Source organism: Micropterus salmoides, unplaced genomic scaffold (genome assembly GCF_014851395.1).
Source record: "Micropterus salmoides isolate LMB-PRFRI ecotype aquatic unplaced genomic scaffold, ASM1485139v1 Ms_hic_scaffold_17, whole genome shotgun sequence".
Classification (NCBI taxonomy): domain Eukaryota; kingdom Metazoa; phylum Chordata; class Actinopteri; order Centrarchiformes; family Centrarchidae; genus Micropterus; species Micropterus salmoides.
Genome location: NW_024040817.1, coordinates 2,902,355 through 2,919,152, shown reverse-complemented (window position 1 = coordinate 2,919,152; position 16,798 = coordinate 2,902,355). Strand labels below are relative to the sequence as shown.

The 16,798-nt window shown below is 38.3% G+C and overlaps 1 protein-coding gene and 1 long non-coding RNA gene across 3 annotated transcripts; both read right to left on the bottom strand.

Annotated features, from left to right (window-relative positions):
• Positions 1-694: 694 nt before the first annotated feature.
• On the bottom strand, positions 695-5,736 carry LOC119907993. Its single transcript, XR_005445165.1, has 4 exons — positions 5,607-5,736; positions 4,154-4,318; positions 2,172-2,265; positions 695-1,697 (listed from the first exon to the last, which is right to left on the bottom strand). It is a non-coding gene; the product is annotated as an uncharacterized LOC119907993 (long non-coding RNA).
• Positions 5,737-9,229: 3,493 nt separating this feature from the next.
• On the bottom strand, positions 9,230-15,228 carry LOC119907979 (salivary glue protein Sgs-3-like). 2 transcript variants are annotated; one of them, XM_038725719.1, is made up of 6 exons: positions 14,831-15,227; positions 14,173-14,448; positions 13,280-13,513; positions 12,720-12,884; positions 10,697-10,790; positions 9,230-10,228 (listed from the first exon to the last, which is right to left on the bottom strand). In XM_038725719.1, the coding sequence occupies exons 1-6, from the start codon at positions 14,967-14,969 to the stop codon at positions 10,201-10,203; spliced, it is 936 nt and encodes a 311-aa protein (XP_038581647.1). In that variant the 5' UTR covers positions 14,970-15,227; the 3' UTR covers positions 9,230-10,200. The 2 variants fall into 2 exon arrangements, with proteins under 2 accessions (XP_038581647.1, XP_038581646.1); XM_038725718.1 differs by lacking the exons at positions 9,230-10,228; positions 10,697-10,790 and adding an exon at positions 11,287-11,944 and having other exon boundaries at positions 14,831-15,228.
• Positions 15,229-16,798: the final 1,570 nt, after the last annotated feature.

Below are 16,798 nucleotides of genomic sequence, written 5' to 3'. Positions count from 1 at the left end.
CAAAACACACATCTTCAACACAACTCAGTGGGGTTTTTTTTTTATTTTGGTCGATAAAAACTGATGTTTCCTTTAGTGTGAACGTGAGTGTGTTGGTCCTGGAAAGTTTGAGATGTTTAGTAGTAGAACAAAGACTGATCTAAAACTGTTTTAAAAGGATGTGTAAACTGTGTCTCACATTTTGTCTTTTTGTGGATAAATAACTGATGGTTCCTGTTATCACTTTTCCTTCACAACTAATTCTGCATTTTAGGTCCACATGAATACTGTGTAAGAAAGCCACAGGAATCACATGTAGGTCTGTGGCTTTACAGCTTAATTGTGTATTTGTAAAAATGTGACCACCTCAGACAGCTGCGAGGACGACACTGTTTGAAATTGCTGGAGGTGACTGGATGATTTAGCTCTGTGGGATCAGTGACTGGTGGTGACAAGTGACATCTAAAATCAACGTCTTTTAAAATTAAATATGAATTTTCTTGGCTACATTTCTAACATGTTACAGCTAAAGAAAATATTTTTCTTTTTCTGTGAGGAAGATGTGAACATCAAGTGCGTTGTTCTTGTACTACAGGGTCGAGCTAGTTAGTCCTATGTTTTAAGATGAGGTAAAGAGAACATCAGACTGTTATCTTGTTCTGTCAACCTTGTTGCTAACTCACTGTAGAAAAACATACTTGGACAAACACAGAGGTCACATTTATGTTTTATTACATGTTCACAAATGTTTCACTTTTACAAAAGTTAAGGATCTCAGCAGCAGAGTCTTCAGTCCTGAACAGGGATGTTTGTAACATAACCACACAAAATATTGTAATTACCTAATTGTGTTCACACTGTGGTTAAAAATTGGAAATGCTAACATTAGCAGCTAAGCAGTACACTCAGGGATGTGCTGGGACTGAAATTCAGCCCTGGACTTTAAGACGGAGAGGCCTTTTATGCGAGCGCCCTTTAGGCTCTTATTTTTATTTTTTTGCAGTTATTTTAACACTAACAATGTTTTTGTGGTAAAAAGAGAATAAGATTATGCTGAAGACCTTCAAGAAAATTGAAATTGACACCTGCCTCCTACGTTAGTATGAGCAAGTCACCCCTGCACTGAACAAGACCGGGTCACGCTAGCCTGAGCAGGAACACTTAAGCTCTGAATAGGCCTCTCCCTGGCTCAGCTTCCCCCGCTGGACCCTGCCTCTGATTGTACAGCTACATATGCACGAGAATATAAAAATATACAATATACTTGCCTATACATAAATGCTTAATGCATACTAATCGTGCACATGTCCCTGCTGCTGCTGGGTCCTGCCACTGCAACCTTTCCACCACAGAAAATGTGCATTTAGCTGCTTCTTGTGCCAACATTTCTATTCTTCTACATTCCTCTTGTTTCGGCAAACACTCATTTCTCTTTCCTCCTACTTTATTCCCCCCTCATATTTACATCTCCGCCCCTCCATTTACACGTCCGCCCCTGAGTACACAGTACAAAGGAAGTATAAAAGCCTCAGAGCTATTTTAAAAGGTGACAAACTAGTATGACTCCTGCACGTCTATGAAGTACTGTTTAATAGTACTGGGTTGAACGCTGAAAGACTGTCGCCCTGTATGAGGATGGACGCTGAAGACGGTTCAGTTGTTACCCCTCTCGTTTCTGTGTGATGGAGGATCACAGATCATTTTCTGTTTCTGTCGAGCTGCAAGAGAGAGAAGATAAACACGGAGATGATGGACAATATTTTCATTTAACTTCTGTTGTAACTTTTTCCCTGTAAACATTTGTAACAACATGTTTATGGTAATTATTTGGAACGTGGTTATCCATGACCTGCAACTCTGTTTGTTAGCAGAATGTCTCAAAAACAACCTTTCAGTTTCAGTGACACCTGGAAGAAGGTTGAGCCATGGGACAAGCCATTAGTTTGAGTTAGTAGCAGTAACAGAGCCACCATGTGGCCGTCCATAGATCACTTTATATTACAGTTCAGACAAATCTGTCAGTATAAACCACAAACACATGCACCCAGACAGGGTTTCTGCCATCTCCCCTCCTTTACCCTGATGTTTTACCTTCAGCTTCTCCAACACTGAAACATATGATACTAAGATGAGCCTGGAAAAATGTAAGATGTTTTTATTTGAAAACCACTTGCAGTTCAAACTATATTCACCTTTTTCTCCAGGTAGTGACAGTGATGCTGATCATGATGATTAAACAGAGTATCCCAATCCCCATACGAACAGACGGCCACAGGTAAGGAGCCGCTGGAAGAAAAGGAAGCATTCATAATCAGACCTCATGAGTAACGAACATAGAAACACAATAAATATATAGACATGATTCTTAAAATAGCTGAAGGCCATATGAATAATAAAGGTAGCTGAAAACGTCAAAATTGGATTTAACAATGAAGGAACTAGAAATTCAAATTTTGCATCCTCACAAAAATCTAAACACTCGTTTGCGCCATTAAAATTTCCTTTAGTAAAACTATATTTTGGCATGTTTGTGTTCAAATGTGTCCTGAAACAAAGACACCTTCTCCAAACATCATTAATGCTCCCACACTTCTTTGAAACACTGTTGTTACAGCAATGCAACTTTTTAGCTGCAGATTTATTTTTCCAAAACTATGCAGGTGGTTCAACAACAGCTGTGGTCAGATTCTACTTTAAATGTTGTTTGATTTCTTATTTAATTCTGTATATTCCTGACCAAGCCCACTAGGTAGGGGGCCCCAGGGCCAGCGCCAACTACAGAGACAAATCTACCAAAAAGAGACAGAAAATGACTTCAGTCCGGGAGTCTCGCTCCTATGTTGGAGGATTTGGGGTCCTCTTAGACATCTGTGTCCAGGAGCCTGTTGTCCTCAGGACGCTGTAATACATCCATGACTTAAGGTTTCATTTTAGGCTTTCAGACGTATGTAAATGCTCTGTATTTGTATAGCACCTTTCTAGTCTTTTTCGACCACTTTTACATCGCATTCACCATTCACACACCTTCATGCACTGGTGGAACAGTCACCAGGGACCCAAGGTCACTTCGACATGTAGCCTGGAGGGATTGAACCGCTGATCTTCCAGTTAACGTGCAACCCGCTCCACCTCCTGGGCCACAGTCGCCCTCTTCATCCTTTGTATGTATTTATATCTCTCTTTATGAATGAATATCTGCTTTAATCTTGTTCTTTGTTTGTCTTTGAGTTCTTGATCACATTTAATCGATTATCATTTAGATTTTTTGAATCTTTCTGCTGCTCTTCTTCTTTCTGGGTTTCTTGTTGTGACTTTGTTTCGTTACTGTAGTCTTACCTGTATTTGCCTCTGATGTTAATGTTGTACTGTAGGTGTGCTGTTCAGTTGTTTTCTTACCTTCTGTTTGGGACAGAGGGAATACAAAGTAAAGTACGGCAAGCCCTTTTTAAGATTGGCAGGATTCCCATTAAATATATTCACAATACATTTAGGACCATTAAAAGTTTCAGTCAAAATGTACACTTTGAAACATTAGAATGAACCGTTGAGTCCTTTGTAAATATCTTGACTATAGTCAAAACTCATTGCAAGACTCCAGTTTCAGATTAATTCATTTTGAGTTTCTGAATTAATTCTTTAATAAAAAATAGACCTAATCAGACCTACACTGAAGATATCTTAATCTTTAAATAAAGCTACGTCACCTGGTATTCACATTTAAAATGTTTATTACAAATTATCAAAATTAAATTGTAGATTTCTCTAATTATATATTCCGTACAATACAGGGTTCATCCTTACAAGTCAAATGTAATTAAATAAACAAATTAAGCCTCTGACTGGTCATTTAAAATGTAAAAGGGCTTGCCATGTTTTACTAATGTAAGACAGAAATCTTTCAGCATGTTTAAAAAAGGAACAAGAACTTTTTCATTTCATGTCTACCAGCAGTGATCTCTCAACTTGAACCACAGTCATGCAGAGCGAGCTGTGCGCTCAACTTCCCATATTAGACTTTAACCTCAAGTTTCATTTGCACGCTGAGTTAAACTTGACCTCAGACTGTTACTGAAAATATCTGCAGCGTCTTCTTTAAATAACTGCTTTACGCTTTTTTCTTTGTCTCTCAGACTGATCACCTTTCATCAATTTAACTATTTAACATTTCGTTCACCTTTTTCTTTTGTTGTATCAGTGTTTGCAGGTGGTGTTGATGGTGCTGTTGCTGCTGCTGGACGAGGCTCTGTTGGTGTTGATGTTTGTCTTGTTGTAGTTGCTGGTGTTGATGTTGTTGTTGTTGGTCTTGTTGTTGAGGTTGGTTTGGGTGGTGCCTTGTTACCTTCAGTGTGACAAACAGAATGCTGCATAAATCAGGACACAAATGTAATGCATAGAGAAAATATATATTACAGGGCAAAACATGTTTCTCATGAGACAGAATGTCTCACAATAATTCACTATTTTTGTGGTGAGTCGTGAAGCAACAGAGTTCTCATCATGATTCACGTTACTTCCTATTCTGTAGAAACACGTATTTCAAATCAGCATTAAACCTGCTCTCTAGTCTGTATTTTATGAAAATATTTCCAGTACTGTTCTGCAGTTCAAGTTCAAATTGTTAAAAACAATGACCAAAGTGCTTTCCAAATTCAGGAGAAAACAGTTGTGCCTCTGAGCTGTTTTTCTTTTATTTAGCCAATTAAAATGTGTCATATTGTTCCTCAGATCTCTCACCTTTGGTCACAGTCAGATACGCAGCTGGTTTTCCATCACAGTAGTAAAGTCCAGAGTCTTTAGGCCGCAGGTCTGTTATAGTCAGCGTCTTGTCAACTGGTGAAACATTAAAACGTCCTTTTTGCTGTATTACACTGGAGTTTCTGCTCCATGTTGGAACAGCTGATCCTCCAACATCAGGAGGGCATTTCAGAGTGACGTTGGTCCTCTCTGCAGCCGTGAGTCTGACTGTCCCTGAACACAACAAAGAAAACAACATAATGCTCCATCATGAAGTCTCAGTACTTAAACAGTCTCATGATGTAATGTCCTGTGTGAGACCAGTGCACAAGAATAAACATTCATACTCAAAACAACTACTTGTAGCTTTCAAAATGCTTCAGTACAACATTTTAACAACTTCTAAACAAATTAAACTTAAATTAAAATTAAGTTTTTTGTAAGTCTCAGTTTGAACATAGATGTGATCACAGAGCAAGGATACTGTTTTCTGGCAGTTTTCTAGATAAATATTCTGATCTGATATTTAGTTTCATATTTAGTGAAATATTTTAAAATCATATATAAAATAAGATTACTGACTTAAACAAATACACAGTAAAGTACAACAAGTAACAGGAAGTAAATTTGAAATAAATCCACTCTGTTTCTGCCAATCTGCTGTGGCATTTCATTAAAATGCTACTTTGAGCAAAGTGTTCAAGAAATAAGGAATGATTATATGATATATTGCAAAATAGTGTAATTAAAACTAAAACCCACTTTTCCTTAATGTGCCGATGAATTTCAGTTTTTTCAAAGTTGAAGAAAAATGAAACATTTATCAGAGACATGGTTTTATAACAGGAAGAGAAAACAGGAAGTAGAACAACGTTATTAAAGTCTGATGTTACCTGGTGGGAGCACCGTCAGATCCACAGCTGGTTCATTATTACAGAAGTATCTTCCAGCGTCTGATGCAGCAGCTCTGAGAATGAGAAGTGACTTATCTACCTGTGAACTGTATCGTCTGCCTGGGTCGTTGTGTCTTATCTCTCTGTCACCATCAACTGTAAGTATGTCAACTTTGTTTCCATTAATCTCTCTGCTCCACGTCACTTTACCCTCCACAGGGTGAGGACATCGCAGACTGAACGAGTTCTTCTCCTCAACTGCTTCATGATTTATTGCTGCAAAAGAAACAGATTTTTTTTATGAATCAAAAGTTCACATTTTACTGTCAAATGCAGCGATTGCACATCAAATACAACCTCATTATAGTTTTATTATAACCATTAAAAAGACTTTTAACAATGTTTAACAAATTAGTTACCAATTAATTCTGTCGACTGATCAATCAGTTAACCAAAACTTTCAGCCGTACTTGGATAAAGTGTTAAAGTGTAGTTTAATCTATAAACATATTTTATAAACTCTCTATACCTATCAAAAGTTTTGTAAAGTACCTCAAATTCATACTTAATACAGTACTTGAGTAAATGTACTGGCCACTGCCAATAACAAATATATTTTAACAGGTGAGTAACTGATGAATTTAAAAAAGTTCTTACCTGCAGTGACTTTACAGCTCAGAGCAAACGCTAACAGGCAGCTGCAGATAATCACGCTCATCTTCACGCAGACTGAAGTGACTGACAGAATAATGTCTGACCTCAGCTTATCGAGGCTGAACAGGAACTGAGTGATCACCTACGTTTGTCTCCACATCCTCAACAGTGTCTGTTTGTGGTCGATGAATAATGATGTTTCCTTTAGTGTGAACATGAGCTCACACATCTTAACCAACTACACATACCGTGTTGGTGCTGGAGAGTATTATGTGTTTAGTAGTATGATTTTTCCACGTACAGTAAAAGATTAGCATGTCACAGGGCAGTTCGCTGCATGACGTCCAGCTGCATCTTCTATGAATTAGATATTTTCTGTGGCAACTAAAGTTGTTAAGGTTTGAAAAAGGCGGTGGTCATAAAAAGAGTTAACATTAAGATCTTTGTATCAGCAGCGCAGCAGCTTGATCCTGACTGCTGGTTAAAGGTCCAGTGTGTAGTATTTTCAAATGTATATATTTCTCTATATCTATAACATGTAGTTAAAATAGTCTTTCCCTGTGATAAAGTTGTGTTTTGTACTTCTTTCAAGAGAGCGTGCGGCTCCCTTGAGTGTTTTTTACCTGAGGATCGTTTACACCGCCATGTAGGCTATTCTATAGCAAAAGTGATCATTAAACATTTTTCTGTTCGGTAAAAATCTACTTTGAATTTTGGAATTGATAATAAATACATTTTTTTGGACTTTTAAACTTATGTGTGTGTTCTGGTCTAGATGCCCAATGGGAGTCTGAAAAAACAAGCAGAACAGTAGCCTAAGGACCCTGTTATAGGCCTACATAATAATAATAATAATAATAAGAAGAAGAAGAAAGAAGAAAAATAAGAATACAGCCTAATAAACTAACATTATGCTGCATTAAATTTAGAATATATGGTAAGGTAGGGACTTGGTTGTATCTAGTGAAAACATTGCTACATTGTCACCCCAGGATGAAAACAAATGTGTGAAGTGGCATAACTGCCTCTTCAGTCACTTCCTGGCGCTGGGCCTGCTGTGCTCACACGGTTCCTCCTTGCTCACCTCACGCTACCTCCGCTAAACGCCAGCCGAACCACGCCATCTTAGCCTGCCTGCCTCCTGTTGACCTCAGCCTTGCCAGCAACCTCACCAACAGATCATTTATTAAGAAAGAGTGTTGCTTTTAATACAATATATTGTGTTCTGGATCCACTTCTGCATCTACCTACAACATAATGTAACATCAAATGGCTTTCCAGTCGAGGCAGACGGGTTAGATTGATCGTGTTGAACGCTGTACTGAGATCGAGCAGGAGTAAAATGACACAGGAACCAGTTGACAGAGCGAAGGATGTGGTTACGTACCTTAAGCAGAGCTGATTCTGTTCTCCAACCAGACTGGAATTTGGAGGTGTTGAACAAGTTCAAATAGGAAGAGACCAAGTCGTCTTTTCCTGGAAATAAATGGTCAAGATGGGCCTGTAGTTGTTATGGCCAGTGGGGTTGAGGCTGGCTTTCTTTAGTTGTGCAATTGCATGTTTAAAAGTGGAAGACAAATCCGTGTGTTTGAGAGCTAAAATTATAGCCAAAACAAAGGGGCGGACTGTGGTAAAAAAAAAATAGCTTGACAGTAATGCTTTCAGTTCATATGCGGTTTAACATAATGTTGACCACCTCAGACAGCTGGAGGACGACACTGGTTCAAACTGCTGGAGGTGTCTCTGTGGGATCAGGGGGTGAGATGTTAGATCTTATGTTGTCAAACCACCTTGTTTTAAAACAGTAACCCTTTAAAAGGTTGGCTATATAATATGCTACAGCTAAAGACAAAGCTACAGTATCCTGAAAATCTGGGAGGAAAATGTGAACAGTAAGTGCATTTTACTTGAACTACAGAGAAGAGCAAGTTGTTTAAGTTGTCTGTCGGGATCATTGTGTCTTAAGTCTCCGTCACCATCAGCTGTAAGTATGTTGACTTTGTTTCCATTAATCTCTCTGCTCCACGTCACTTTACCTCCACAGGGTGAGGACATCGCAGAGTGACCTGGTGACACTGCAGAATGGCCGGGTTCTCATGCTCCTCGTGATTTATAGCTGCAAAAGAAACACTTTACATTTAAGTAAAAAGTTCACATTTAACTGTCAAATGCAGTTATTGCACGTTGAATACAGCTTTACTTGGTGGTTTTACATTATAAGTCACACTAATGAGAACGTACCAAAGATTGCATGTTCTTCATGAATTATTTCAGTTCTGTTGAGTTTGACTCAAGCCAATCATACTTTAGTAAAAGTACTAATACAATACTGGAAAAATACTCTGATAAAACACTCTGCATTGAGAAGTATGTAAGTATAATCAAACAAAATACACATCTTCAACACACCTCAGTGGGTTTTTTGTTTTTTTTTTGGTCGATAAAAACTGATGTTTCCTTTAGTGTGAACGTGAGTGTGTTGGTCCTGGAAAGTTTGAGATGTTTAGTAGTAGAACAAAGAGTTTTTGTGGCTTTACAGCTTAATTGTGTATTTGTAAAAATGCTTTCTACATCTGTCAAGCGTTCAGTTCTTATATGCGGTTTAAGATAATGTGACCACCTCAGACAGCTGCGAGGACGACACTGTTTGAAACTGCTGGAGGTGACTGGATGATTTAGCTCTGTGGGATCAGTGACTGGTGGTGACAAGTGACATCTAAAATCAACGTCTTTTAAAATTAAATATGAATTTTCTTGGCTACATTACTAACATGCTATAGCTAAAGAAAATATTTTTCTTTTTCTGTGAGGAAGATGTGAACATCAAGTGCGTTGTTCTTGTACTACAGGGTCGAGCTAGTTAGTCCTATGTTTTAAGATGAGGTAAAGAGAACATCAGACTGTTATCTTGTTCTGTCAACCTTGTTGCTAACTCACTGTAGAAAAACATACTTGGACAAACACAGAGGTCACATTTATGTTTTATTACATGTTCACAAATGTTTCACTTTTACAAAAGTTAAGGATCTCAGCAGCAGAGTCTTCAGTCCTGAACAGGGATGTTTGTAACATAACCACACAAAATATTGTAATTACCTAATTGTGTTCACACTGTGGTTAAAATTCGAAATGCTAACATTAGCAGCTAAGCAGTACACTCAGGGATGTGCTGGGACTGAAATTCAGCCCTGGACTTTAAGACGGAGAGGCCTTTTATGCGAGCGCCCTTTAGGCTCTTATTTTTATTTTTTTGCAGTTATTTAACACTAACAATGTTTTTGTGGTAAAAAGAGAATCAGATTATGCTGAAGACCTTCAAGAAAATTGAAATTGACACCTGCCTCCTACGTTAGTATGAGCAAGTCACCCCTGCACTGAACAAGACCGGGTCAAGCTAGCCTGAGCAGGAACACTTAAGCTCTGAATAGGCCTCTCCCTGGCTCAGCTTCCCCCGCTGGACCCTGCCTCTGATTGTACAGCTACATATGCACGAGAATATAAAAATATACAATATATTTGCCTATACATAAATGCTTAATGCATACTAATCGTGCACATGTCCCTGCTGCTGCTGGGTCCTGCCACTGCAACCTTTCCACCACAGAAAATGTGCATTTAGCTGCTTCTTGTGCCAACATTTCTATTCTTCTACATTCCTCTTGTTTCGGCAAACACTCATTTCTCTTTCCTCCTACTTTATTCCCCCCTCATATTTACATCTCCGCCCCTCCATTTACACGTCCGCCCCTGAGTACACAGTACAAAGGAAGTATAAAAGCCAAAGCTATTTTAAAAGGTGACAAACTAGTATGACTCCTGCACGTCTATGAAGTACTGTTTAATAGTACTGGGTTGAACGCTGAAAGACTGTCGCCCTGTATGAGGATGGACGCTGAAGACGGTTCAGTTGTTACCCCTCTCGTTTCTGTGTGATGGAGGATCACAGATCATTTTCTGTTTCTGTCGAGCTGCAAGAGAGAGAAGATAAACACGGAGATGATGGACAATATTTTCATTTAACTTCTGTTGTAACTTTTTCCCTGTAAACATTTGTAAGAACATGTTTATGGTAATTATTTGGAACGTGGTTATCCATGACCTGCAACTCTGTTTGTTAGCAGAATGTCTCAAAAACAACCTTTCAGTTACACCTGGAAGAAGGTTGAGCCATGGGACAAGCCATTAGTTTGAGTTAGTAGCAGTAACAGAGCCACCATGTGGCCGTCCATAGATCACTTTATATTACAGTTCAGACAAATCTGTCAGTATAAACCACAAACACATGCACCCAGACAGGGTTTCTGCCATCTCCCCTCCTTTACCCTGATGTTTTACCTTCAGCTTCTCCAACACTGAAACGTATAATACTAAGATGAGCCTGGAAAAATGTAAGATGTTTTTATTTGAAAACCACTTGCAGTTCAAACTATATTCACCTTTTTCTCCAGGTAGTGACAGTGATGCTGGTCATGATGATTAAACAGAGTATCCCAATCCCCATACGAACAGACGGCCACAGGTAAGGAGCCGCTGGAAGAAAAGGAAGCATTCATAATCAGACCTCATGAGTAACGAACATAGAAACACAATAAATATACAGACATGGTTCTTAAAATAGCTGAAGGCCATATGAATAATAAAGGTAGCTGAAAACGTCAATATTGGATTTAACAATGAAGGAACTAGAAATTCAAATTTTGTATCCTCACAAAAATCTAAACACTCGTTTGCGCCATTAAAATTTCCTTTAGTAAAACTATATTTTGGCATGTTTCTGTGTTCAAATGTGTCCTGAAACAAAGACACCTTCTCCAAACATCATTAATGCTCCCACACTTCTTTGAAACGCTGTTGTTACAGCAATGCAACTTTTTAGCTGCAGATTTATTTTTCCAAAACTATGCAGGTGGTTCAACAACAGCTGTGGTCAGATTCTACTTTAAATGTTGTTTGATTTCTTAAATACTGAAATTGAAATACTGAAATTGATTTGTTGTAGTTGTAAATTCTGTATATTCCTGACCAAGCCCACTAGATAGGGGGCCCCAGGGCCAGCGCCAACTACAGAGACAAAACTACCACAAAGAGACAGAAAATGACTTCAGTCCGGGAGTCTCGCTCCTATGTTGGAGGATTTGGGGTCCTCTTAGACATCTGTGTCCAGGAGCCTGTTGTCCTCAGGACGCTGTAATACATCCATGACTTAAGGTTTCATTTTAGGCTTTCAGACGTATGTAAATGCTCTGTATTTGTATAGCACCTTTCTAGTCTTTCCGACCGCTTTTACATCGCATTCACCTTTCACACACCTTCATGCACTGGTGGAACAGTCACCAGGGACCCAAGGTCACTTCGACATGTAGCCTGGAGGGATTGAACCGCTGATCTTCCAGTTAACGTGCAACCCGCTCCACCTCCTGAGCCACAGCCGCCCTCTTCATCCTTTGTATGTATTTATATCTCTCTTTATGAATGAATATCTGCTTTAATCTTGTTCTTTGTTTGTCTTTGAGTTCTTGATCACATTTAATCGATTATCATTTAGATTTTTTGAATCTTTCTGCTGCTCTTCTTCTTTCTGGGTTTCTTGTTGTGACTTTGTTTCGTTACTGTAGTCTTACCTGTATTTGCCTCTGATGTTAATGTTGTACTGTAGGTGTGCTGTTCAGTTGTTTTCTTACCTTCTGTTTGGGACAGAGGGAATACAAAGTAAAGTATGGCAAGCCCTTTTTAAGATTGGCAGGATTCCCATTAAATATATTCACAATACATTTAGGAACATTAAAAGTTTCAGTCAAAATGTACACTTTGAAACATTAGAATGAACCGTTGAGTCCTTTGTAAATATCTTGACTATAGTCAAAACTCATTGCAAGACTCCAGTTTCAGATTAATTCATTTTGAGTTTCTGAATTAATTCTTTAATAAAAAATAGACCTAATCAGACCTACACTGAAGATATCTTAATCTTTAAATAAAGCTACGGTACCTGGTATTCACATTTAAAATGTTTATTACAAATTATCAAAATTAAATTGTAGATTTCTCTAATTATATATTCCGTACAATACAGGGTTCATCCTTACAAGTCAAATGTAATTAAATAAACAAATTAAGCCTCTGACTGGTCATTTAAAATGTAAAAGGGCTTGCCATGTTTTACTAATGTAAGACAGAAATCTTTCAGCATGTTTAAAAAAGGAACAAGAACTTTTTCATTTCATGTCTACCAGCAGTGATCTCTCGATCTGAACCACAGTCATGCAGAGCGTGCTGTGCGCTCGACTTCCCATATTAGACTGTAACCTCAAGTTTCATTTGCAGGCTGAGTTAAACTTGACCTCAGACTGTTACTGAAAATATCTGCAGCGTCTTCTTTAAATAACTGCTTTACGCTTTTTTCTTTGTCTCTCAGACTGATCACCTTTCATCAATTTAACTATTTAACATTTCGTTCACCTTTTTCTTTTGTTGTATCAGTGTTTGCAGGTGGTGTTGATGGTGCTGTTGCTGCTGCTGGACGAGGCTCTGTTGGTGTTGATGTTTGTCTTGTTGTAGTTGCTGGTGTTGATGTTGTTGTTGTTGGTCTTGTTGTTGAGGTTGGTTTGGGTGGTGCCTTGTTACCTTCAGTGTGACAAACAGAATGCTGCATAAATCAGGACACAAATGTAATGCATAGAGAAAATATATATTACAGGGCAAAACATGTTTCTCATGAGACAGAATGTCTCACAATAATTCACTATTTTTGTGGTGAGTCGTGAAGCAACAGAGTTCTCATCATGATTCACGTTACTTCCTATTCTGTAGAAACACGTATTTCAAATCAGCATTAAACCTGCTCTCTAGTCTGTATTTTATGAAAATATTTCCAGTACTGTTCTGCAGTTCAAGTTCAAATTGTTAAAAACAATGACCAAAGTGCTTTCCAAATTCAGGAGAAAACAGTTGTGCCTCTGAGCTGTTTTTCTTTTATTTAGCCAATTAAAATGTGTCATATTGTTCCTCAGATCTCTCACCTTTGGTCACAGTCAGATACGCAGCTGGTTTTCCATCACAGTAGTAAAGTCCAGAGTCTTTAGGCCGCAGGTCTGTTATAGTCAGCGTCTTGTCAACTGGTGAAACATTAAAACGTCCTTTTTGCCGTATTACACTGGAGTTTCTGCTCCATGTTGGAACAGCTGATCCTCCAACATCAGGAGGGCATTTCAGAGTGACGTTGGTCCTCTCTGCAGCCGTGAGTCTGACTGTCCCTGAACACAACAAAGAAAACAACATAATGCTCCATCATGAAGTCTCAGTACTTAAACAGTCTCATGATGTAATGTCCTGTGTGAGACCAGTGCACAAGAATAAACATTCATACTCAAAACAACTACTTGTAGCTTTCAAAATGCTTCAGTACAACATTTTAACAACTTCTAAACAAATTAAACTTAAATTAAAATTAAGTTTTTTGTAAGTCTCAGTTTGAACATAGATGTGATCACAGAGCAAGGATACTGTTTTCTGGCAGTTTTCTAGATAAATATTCTGATCTGATATTTAGTTTCATATTTAGTGAAATATTTTAAAATCATATATAAAATAAGATTACTGACTTAAACAAATACACAGTAAAGTACAACAAGTAACAGGAAGTAAATTTGAAATAAATCCACTCTGTTTCTGCCAATCTGCTGTGGCATTTCATTAAAATGCTACTTTGAGCAAAGTGTTCAAGAAATAAGGAATGATTATATGATATATTGCAAAATAGTGTAATTAAAACTAAAACCCACTTTTCCTTAATGTGCCGATGAATTTCAGTTTTTTCAAAGTTGAAGAAAAATGAAACATTTATCAGAGACATGGTTTTATAACAGGAAGAGAAAACAGGAAGTAGAACAACGTTATTAAAGTCTGATGTTACCTGGTGGGAGCACCGTCAGATCCACAGCTGGTTCATTATTACAGAAGTATCTTCCAGCGTCTGATACAGCAGCTCTGAGAATGTGAAGTGACTTATCTACCCATGAACTGTATCGTCTGCCTGGGTCATTGTGTCTTATCTCTCTGTCACCATCAACTGTAAATATGTCAACTTTGTTTCCATTAATCTCTCTGCTCCACGTCACTTTACCCTCCACAGGGTGAGGACATCGCAGAATGACCGAGCTCTTCTCCTCGACTACTTCATGATTTATTGCTGCAAAAGAAACAGATTTTTTTTATGAATCAAAAGTTCACATTTTACTGTCAAATGCAGCGATTGCACATCAAATACAACCTCATTATAGTTTTATTATAACCATTAAAAAGACTTTTAACAATGTTTAACAAATTAGTTACCAATTAATTCTGTCGACTGATCAATCAGTTAACCAAAACTTTCAGCCGTACTTGGATAAAGTGTTAAAGTGTAGTTTAATCTATAAACATATTTTATAAACTCTCTATACCTATCAAAAGTTTTGTAAAGTACCTCAAATTCATACTTAAATACAGTACTTGAGTAAATGTACTGGCCACTGCCAATAACAAATATATTTTAACAGGTGAGTAACTGATGAATTTAAAAAAGTTCTTACCTGCAGTGACTTTACAGCTCAGAGCAAACGCTAACAGGCAGCTGCAGATAATCGCGCTCATCTTCACGCAGACTGAAGTGACTGACAGAATAATGTCTGACCTCAGCTTATCGAGGCTGAACAGGAACTGAGTGATCATCTACGTTTGTCTCCACATCCTCAACAGTGTCTGTTTGTGGTCGATGAATAATGATGTTTCCTTTAGTGTGAACATGAGCTCACACATCTTTCACCAACTACAAATAGCGTGTTGGTGCTGGAGAGTATTATGTGTTTAGTAGTATGATTTTTCCACGTACAGTAAAAGATTAGCATGTCACAGGGCAGTTCGCTGCATGACGTCCAGCTGCATCTTCTATGAATTAGACTTGTAAGCAGATATTTTCTGTGGCAACTAAAGTTTAAGGTTTGAAAAAGGCGGTGGTCATAAAAAGAGTTAACATTAACTTTATTAACATTAAGATCTTTGTATCAGCAGCGCAGCAGCTTGATCCTGACTGCTGGTTAAAGGTCCAGTGTGTAGTATTTTCAAATGTATATATTTCTCTATCTCCTATAAACATGTAGTTTAAAATAGTCTTTCCCTGTGATAAAGTTGTGTTTTGTACTTCTTTCAAGAGCGTGCGGCTCCCTTGTGTGTTTTTTACCTGAGGATCGTTTACACCGCCATGTAGGCTATTCTATAGCAAAAGTGATCATTAAACATTTTTCTGTTGGGTAAAAATCTACTTTGAATTTTGGAATTGATAATAAATACTTTTTTTTTGGACTTTTAAACTTATGTGTGTGTTCTGGTCTAGATGCCCAATGGGAGTCTGAAAAAACAAGCAGAACAGTAGCCTAAGGACCCTGTTATAGGCCTACATAATAACAATAATAATAATAATAATAATAATAATAAAAATAAGAATACAGCCTAATAAACTAACATTATGCTGCAATTAAATTAAGAATATATGGTAAGGTAGGGACTTGGTTGTATCTAGTGAAAACATTGCTTCCTTGTCACCCCAGGATGAAAACAAATGTGTGAAGTGGCATAACTGCCTCTTCAGTCACTTCCTGGCGCTGGGCCTGCTGTGCTCACACGGTTCCTCCTTGCTCACCTCACGCTACCTCCGCTAAACGCCAGCCGAACCACGCCATCTTAGCCTGCCTGCCTCCTGTTGACCTCAGCCTTGCCAGCAACCTCACCAACAGATCATTTATTAAGAAAGAGTGTTGCTTTTAATACAATATATTGTGTTCTGGATCCACTTCTGCATCTACCTACAACATAATGTAACATCAAATGGCTTTCCAGTCGAGGCAGACGGGTTAGATTGATCGTGTCGAACGCTGTACTGAGATCGAGCAGGAGTAAAATGACACAGGAACCAGTTTACAGAGCGAAGGATGTAGTTACGTACCTTAAGCAGAGCTGATTCTGTTCTCCAACCAGACTGGAATTTGGAGGCTGTTGAACAAGTTCAAATAGGAAGAGACCAAGTCGTCTTTTCCTGGAAATAAATGGTCAAGATGGGCCTGTAGTTGTTATGGCCAGTGGGGTTGAGGCTGGCTTTCTTTAGTTGTGCAATTGCATGTTTAAAAGTGGAAGAGACAAATCCGTGTGTTTGAGAGCTAAAATTATAGCCAAAACAAAGAGGCGGACTGTGGTAAAAAAAAAAAATAGCTTGACAGTAATGTCTTCGGGACAACAGGTGGGATTCATGTGTGAGACCAGTTCTGACAGCTTGGTGGACGACACTGGTTCAAACTGCTGGAGGTGTCTCTGTGGGATCAGGGGGTGAGATGTTAGATCTTATGTTGTCAAACCACCTTGTTTTAAAACAGTAACCCTTTAAAAGGTTGGCTATATAATATGCTACAGCTAAAGACAAAGCTACAGTATCCTGAAAATCTGGGAGGAAAATGTGAACAGTAAGTGCATTTTTCTTGTACTACAGAGAAGAGCAAGTTGTGTTAAGT

What these genes read in the sequence shown, in the direction of transcription:
- LOC119907979 (XM_038725718.1), bottom strand. Translation starts at nt 14,969, where the DNA reads ATGATCACTCAGTTCCTGTTCAGCCTCGATAAGCTGAGGTCAGACATT. An exon ending in GAGCTGTAAAGTCACTGCAG is followed by an intron (nt 14,449 to 14,830) that starts GTAAGAACTTTT and finishes TTTCTTTTGCAG; the next exon opens with CAATAAATCATGAAGTAGTC. An exon ending in TCTGACGGTGCTCCCACCAG is followed by an intron (nt 13,514 to 14,172) that starts GTAACATCAGAC and finishes TGTTGTGTTCAG; the next exon opens with GGACAGTCAGACTCACGGCT.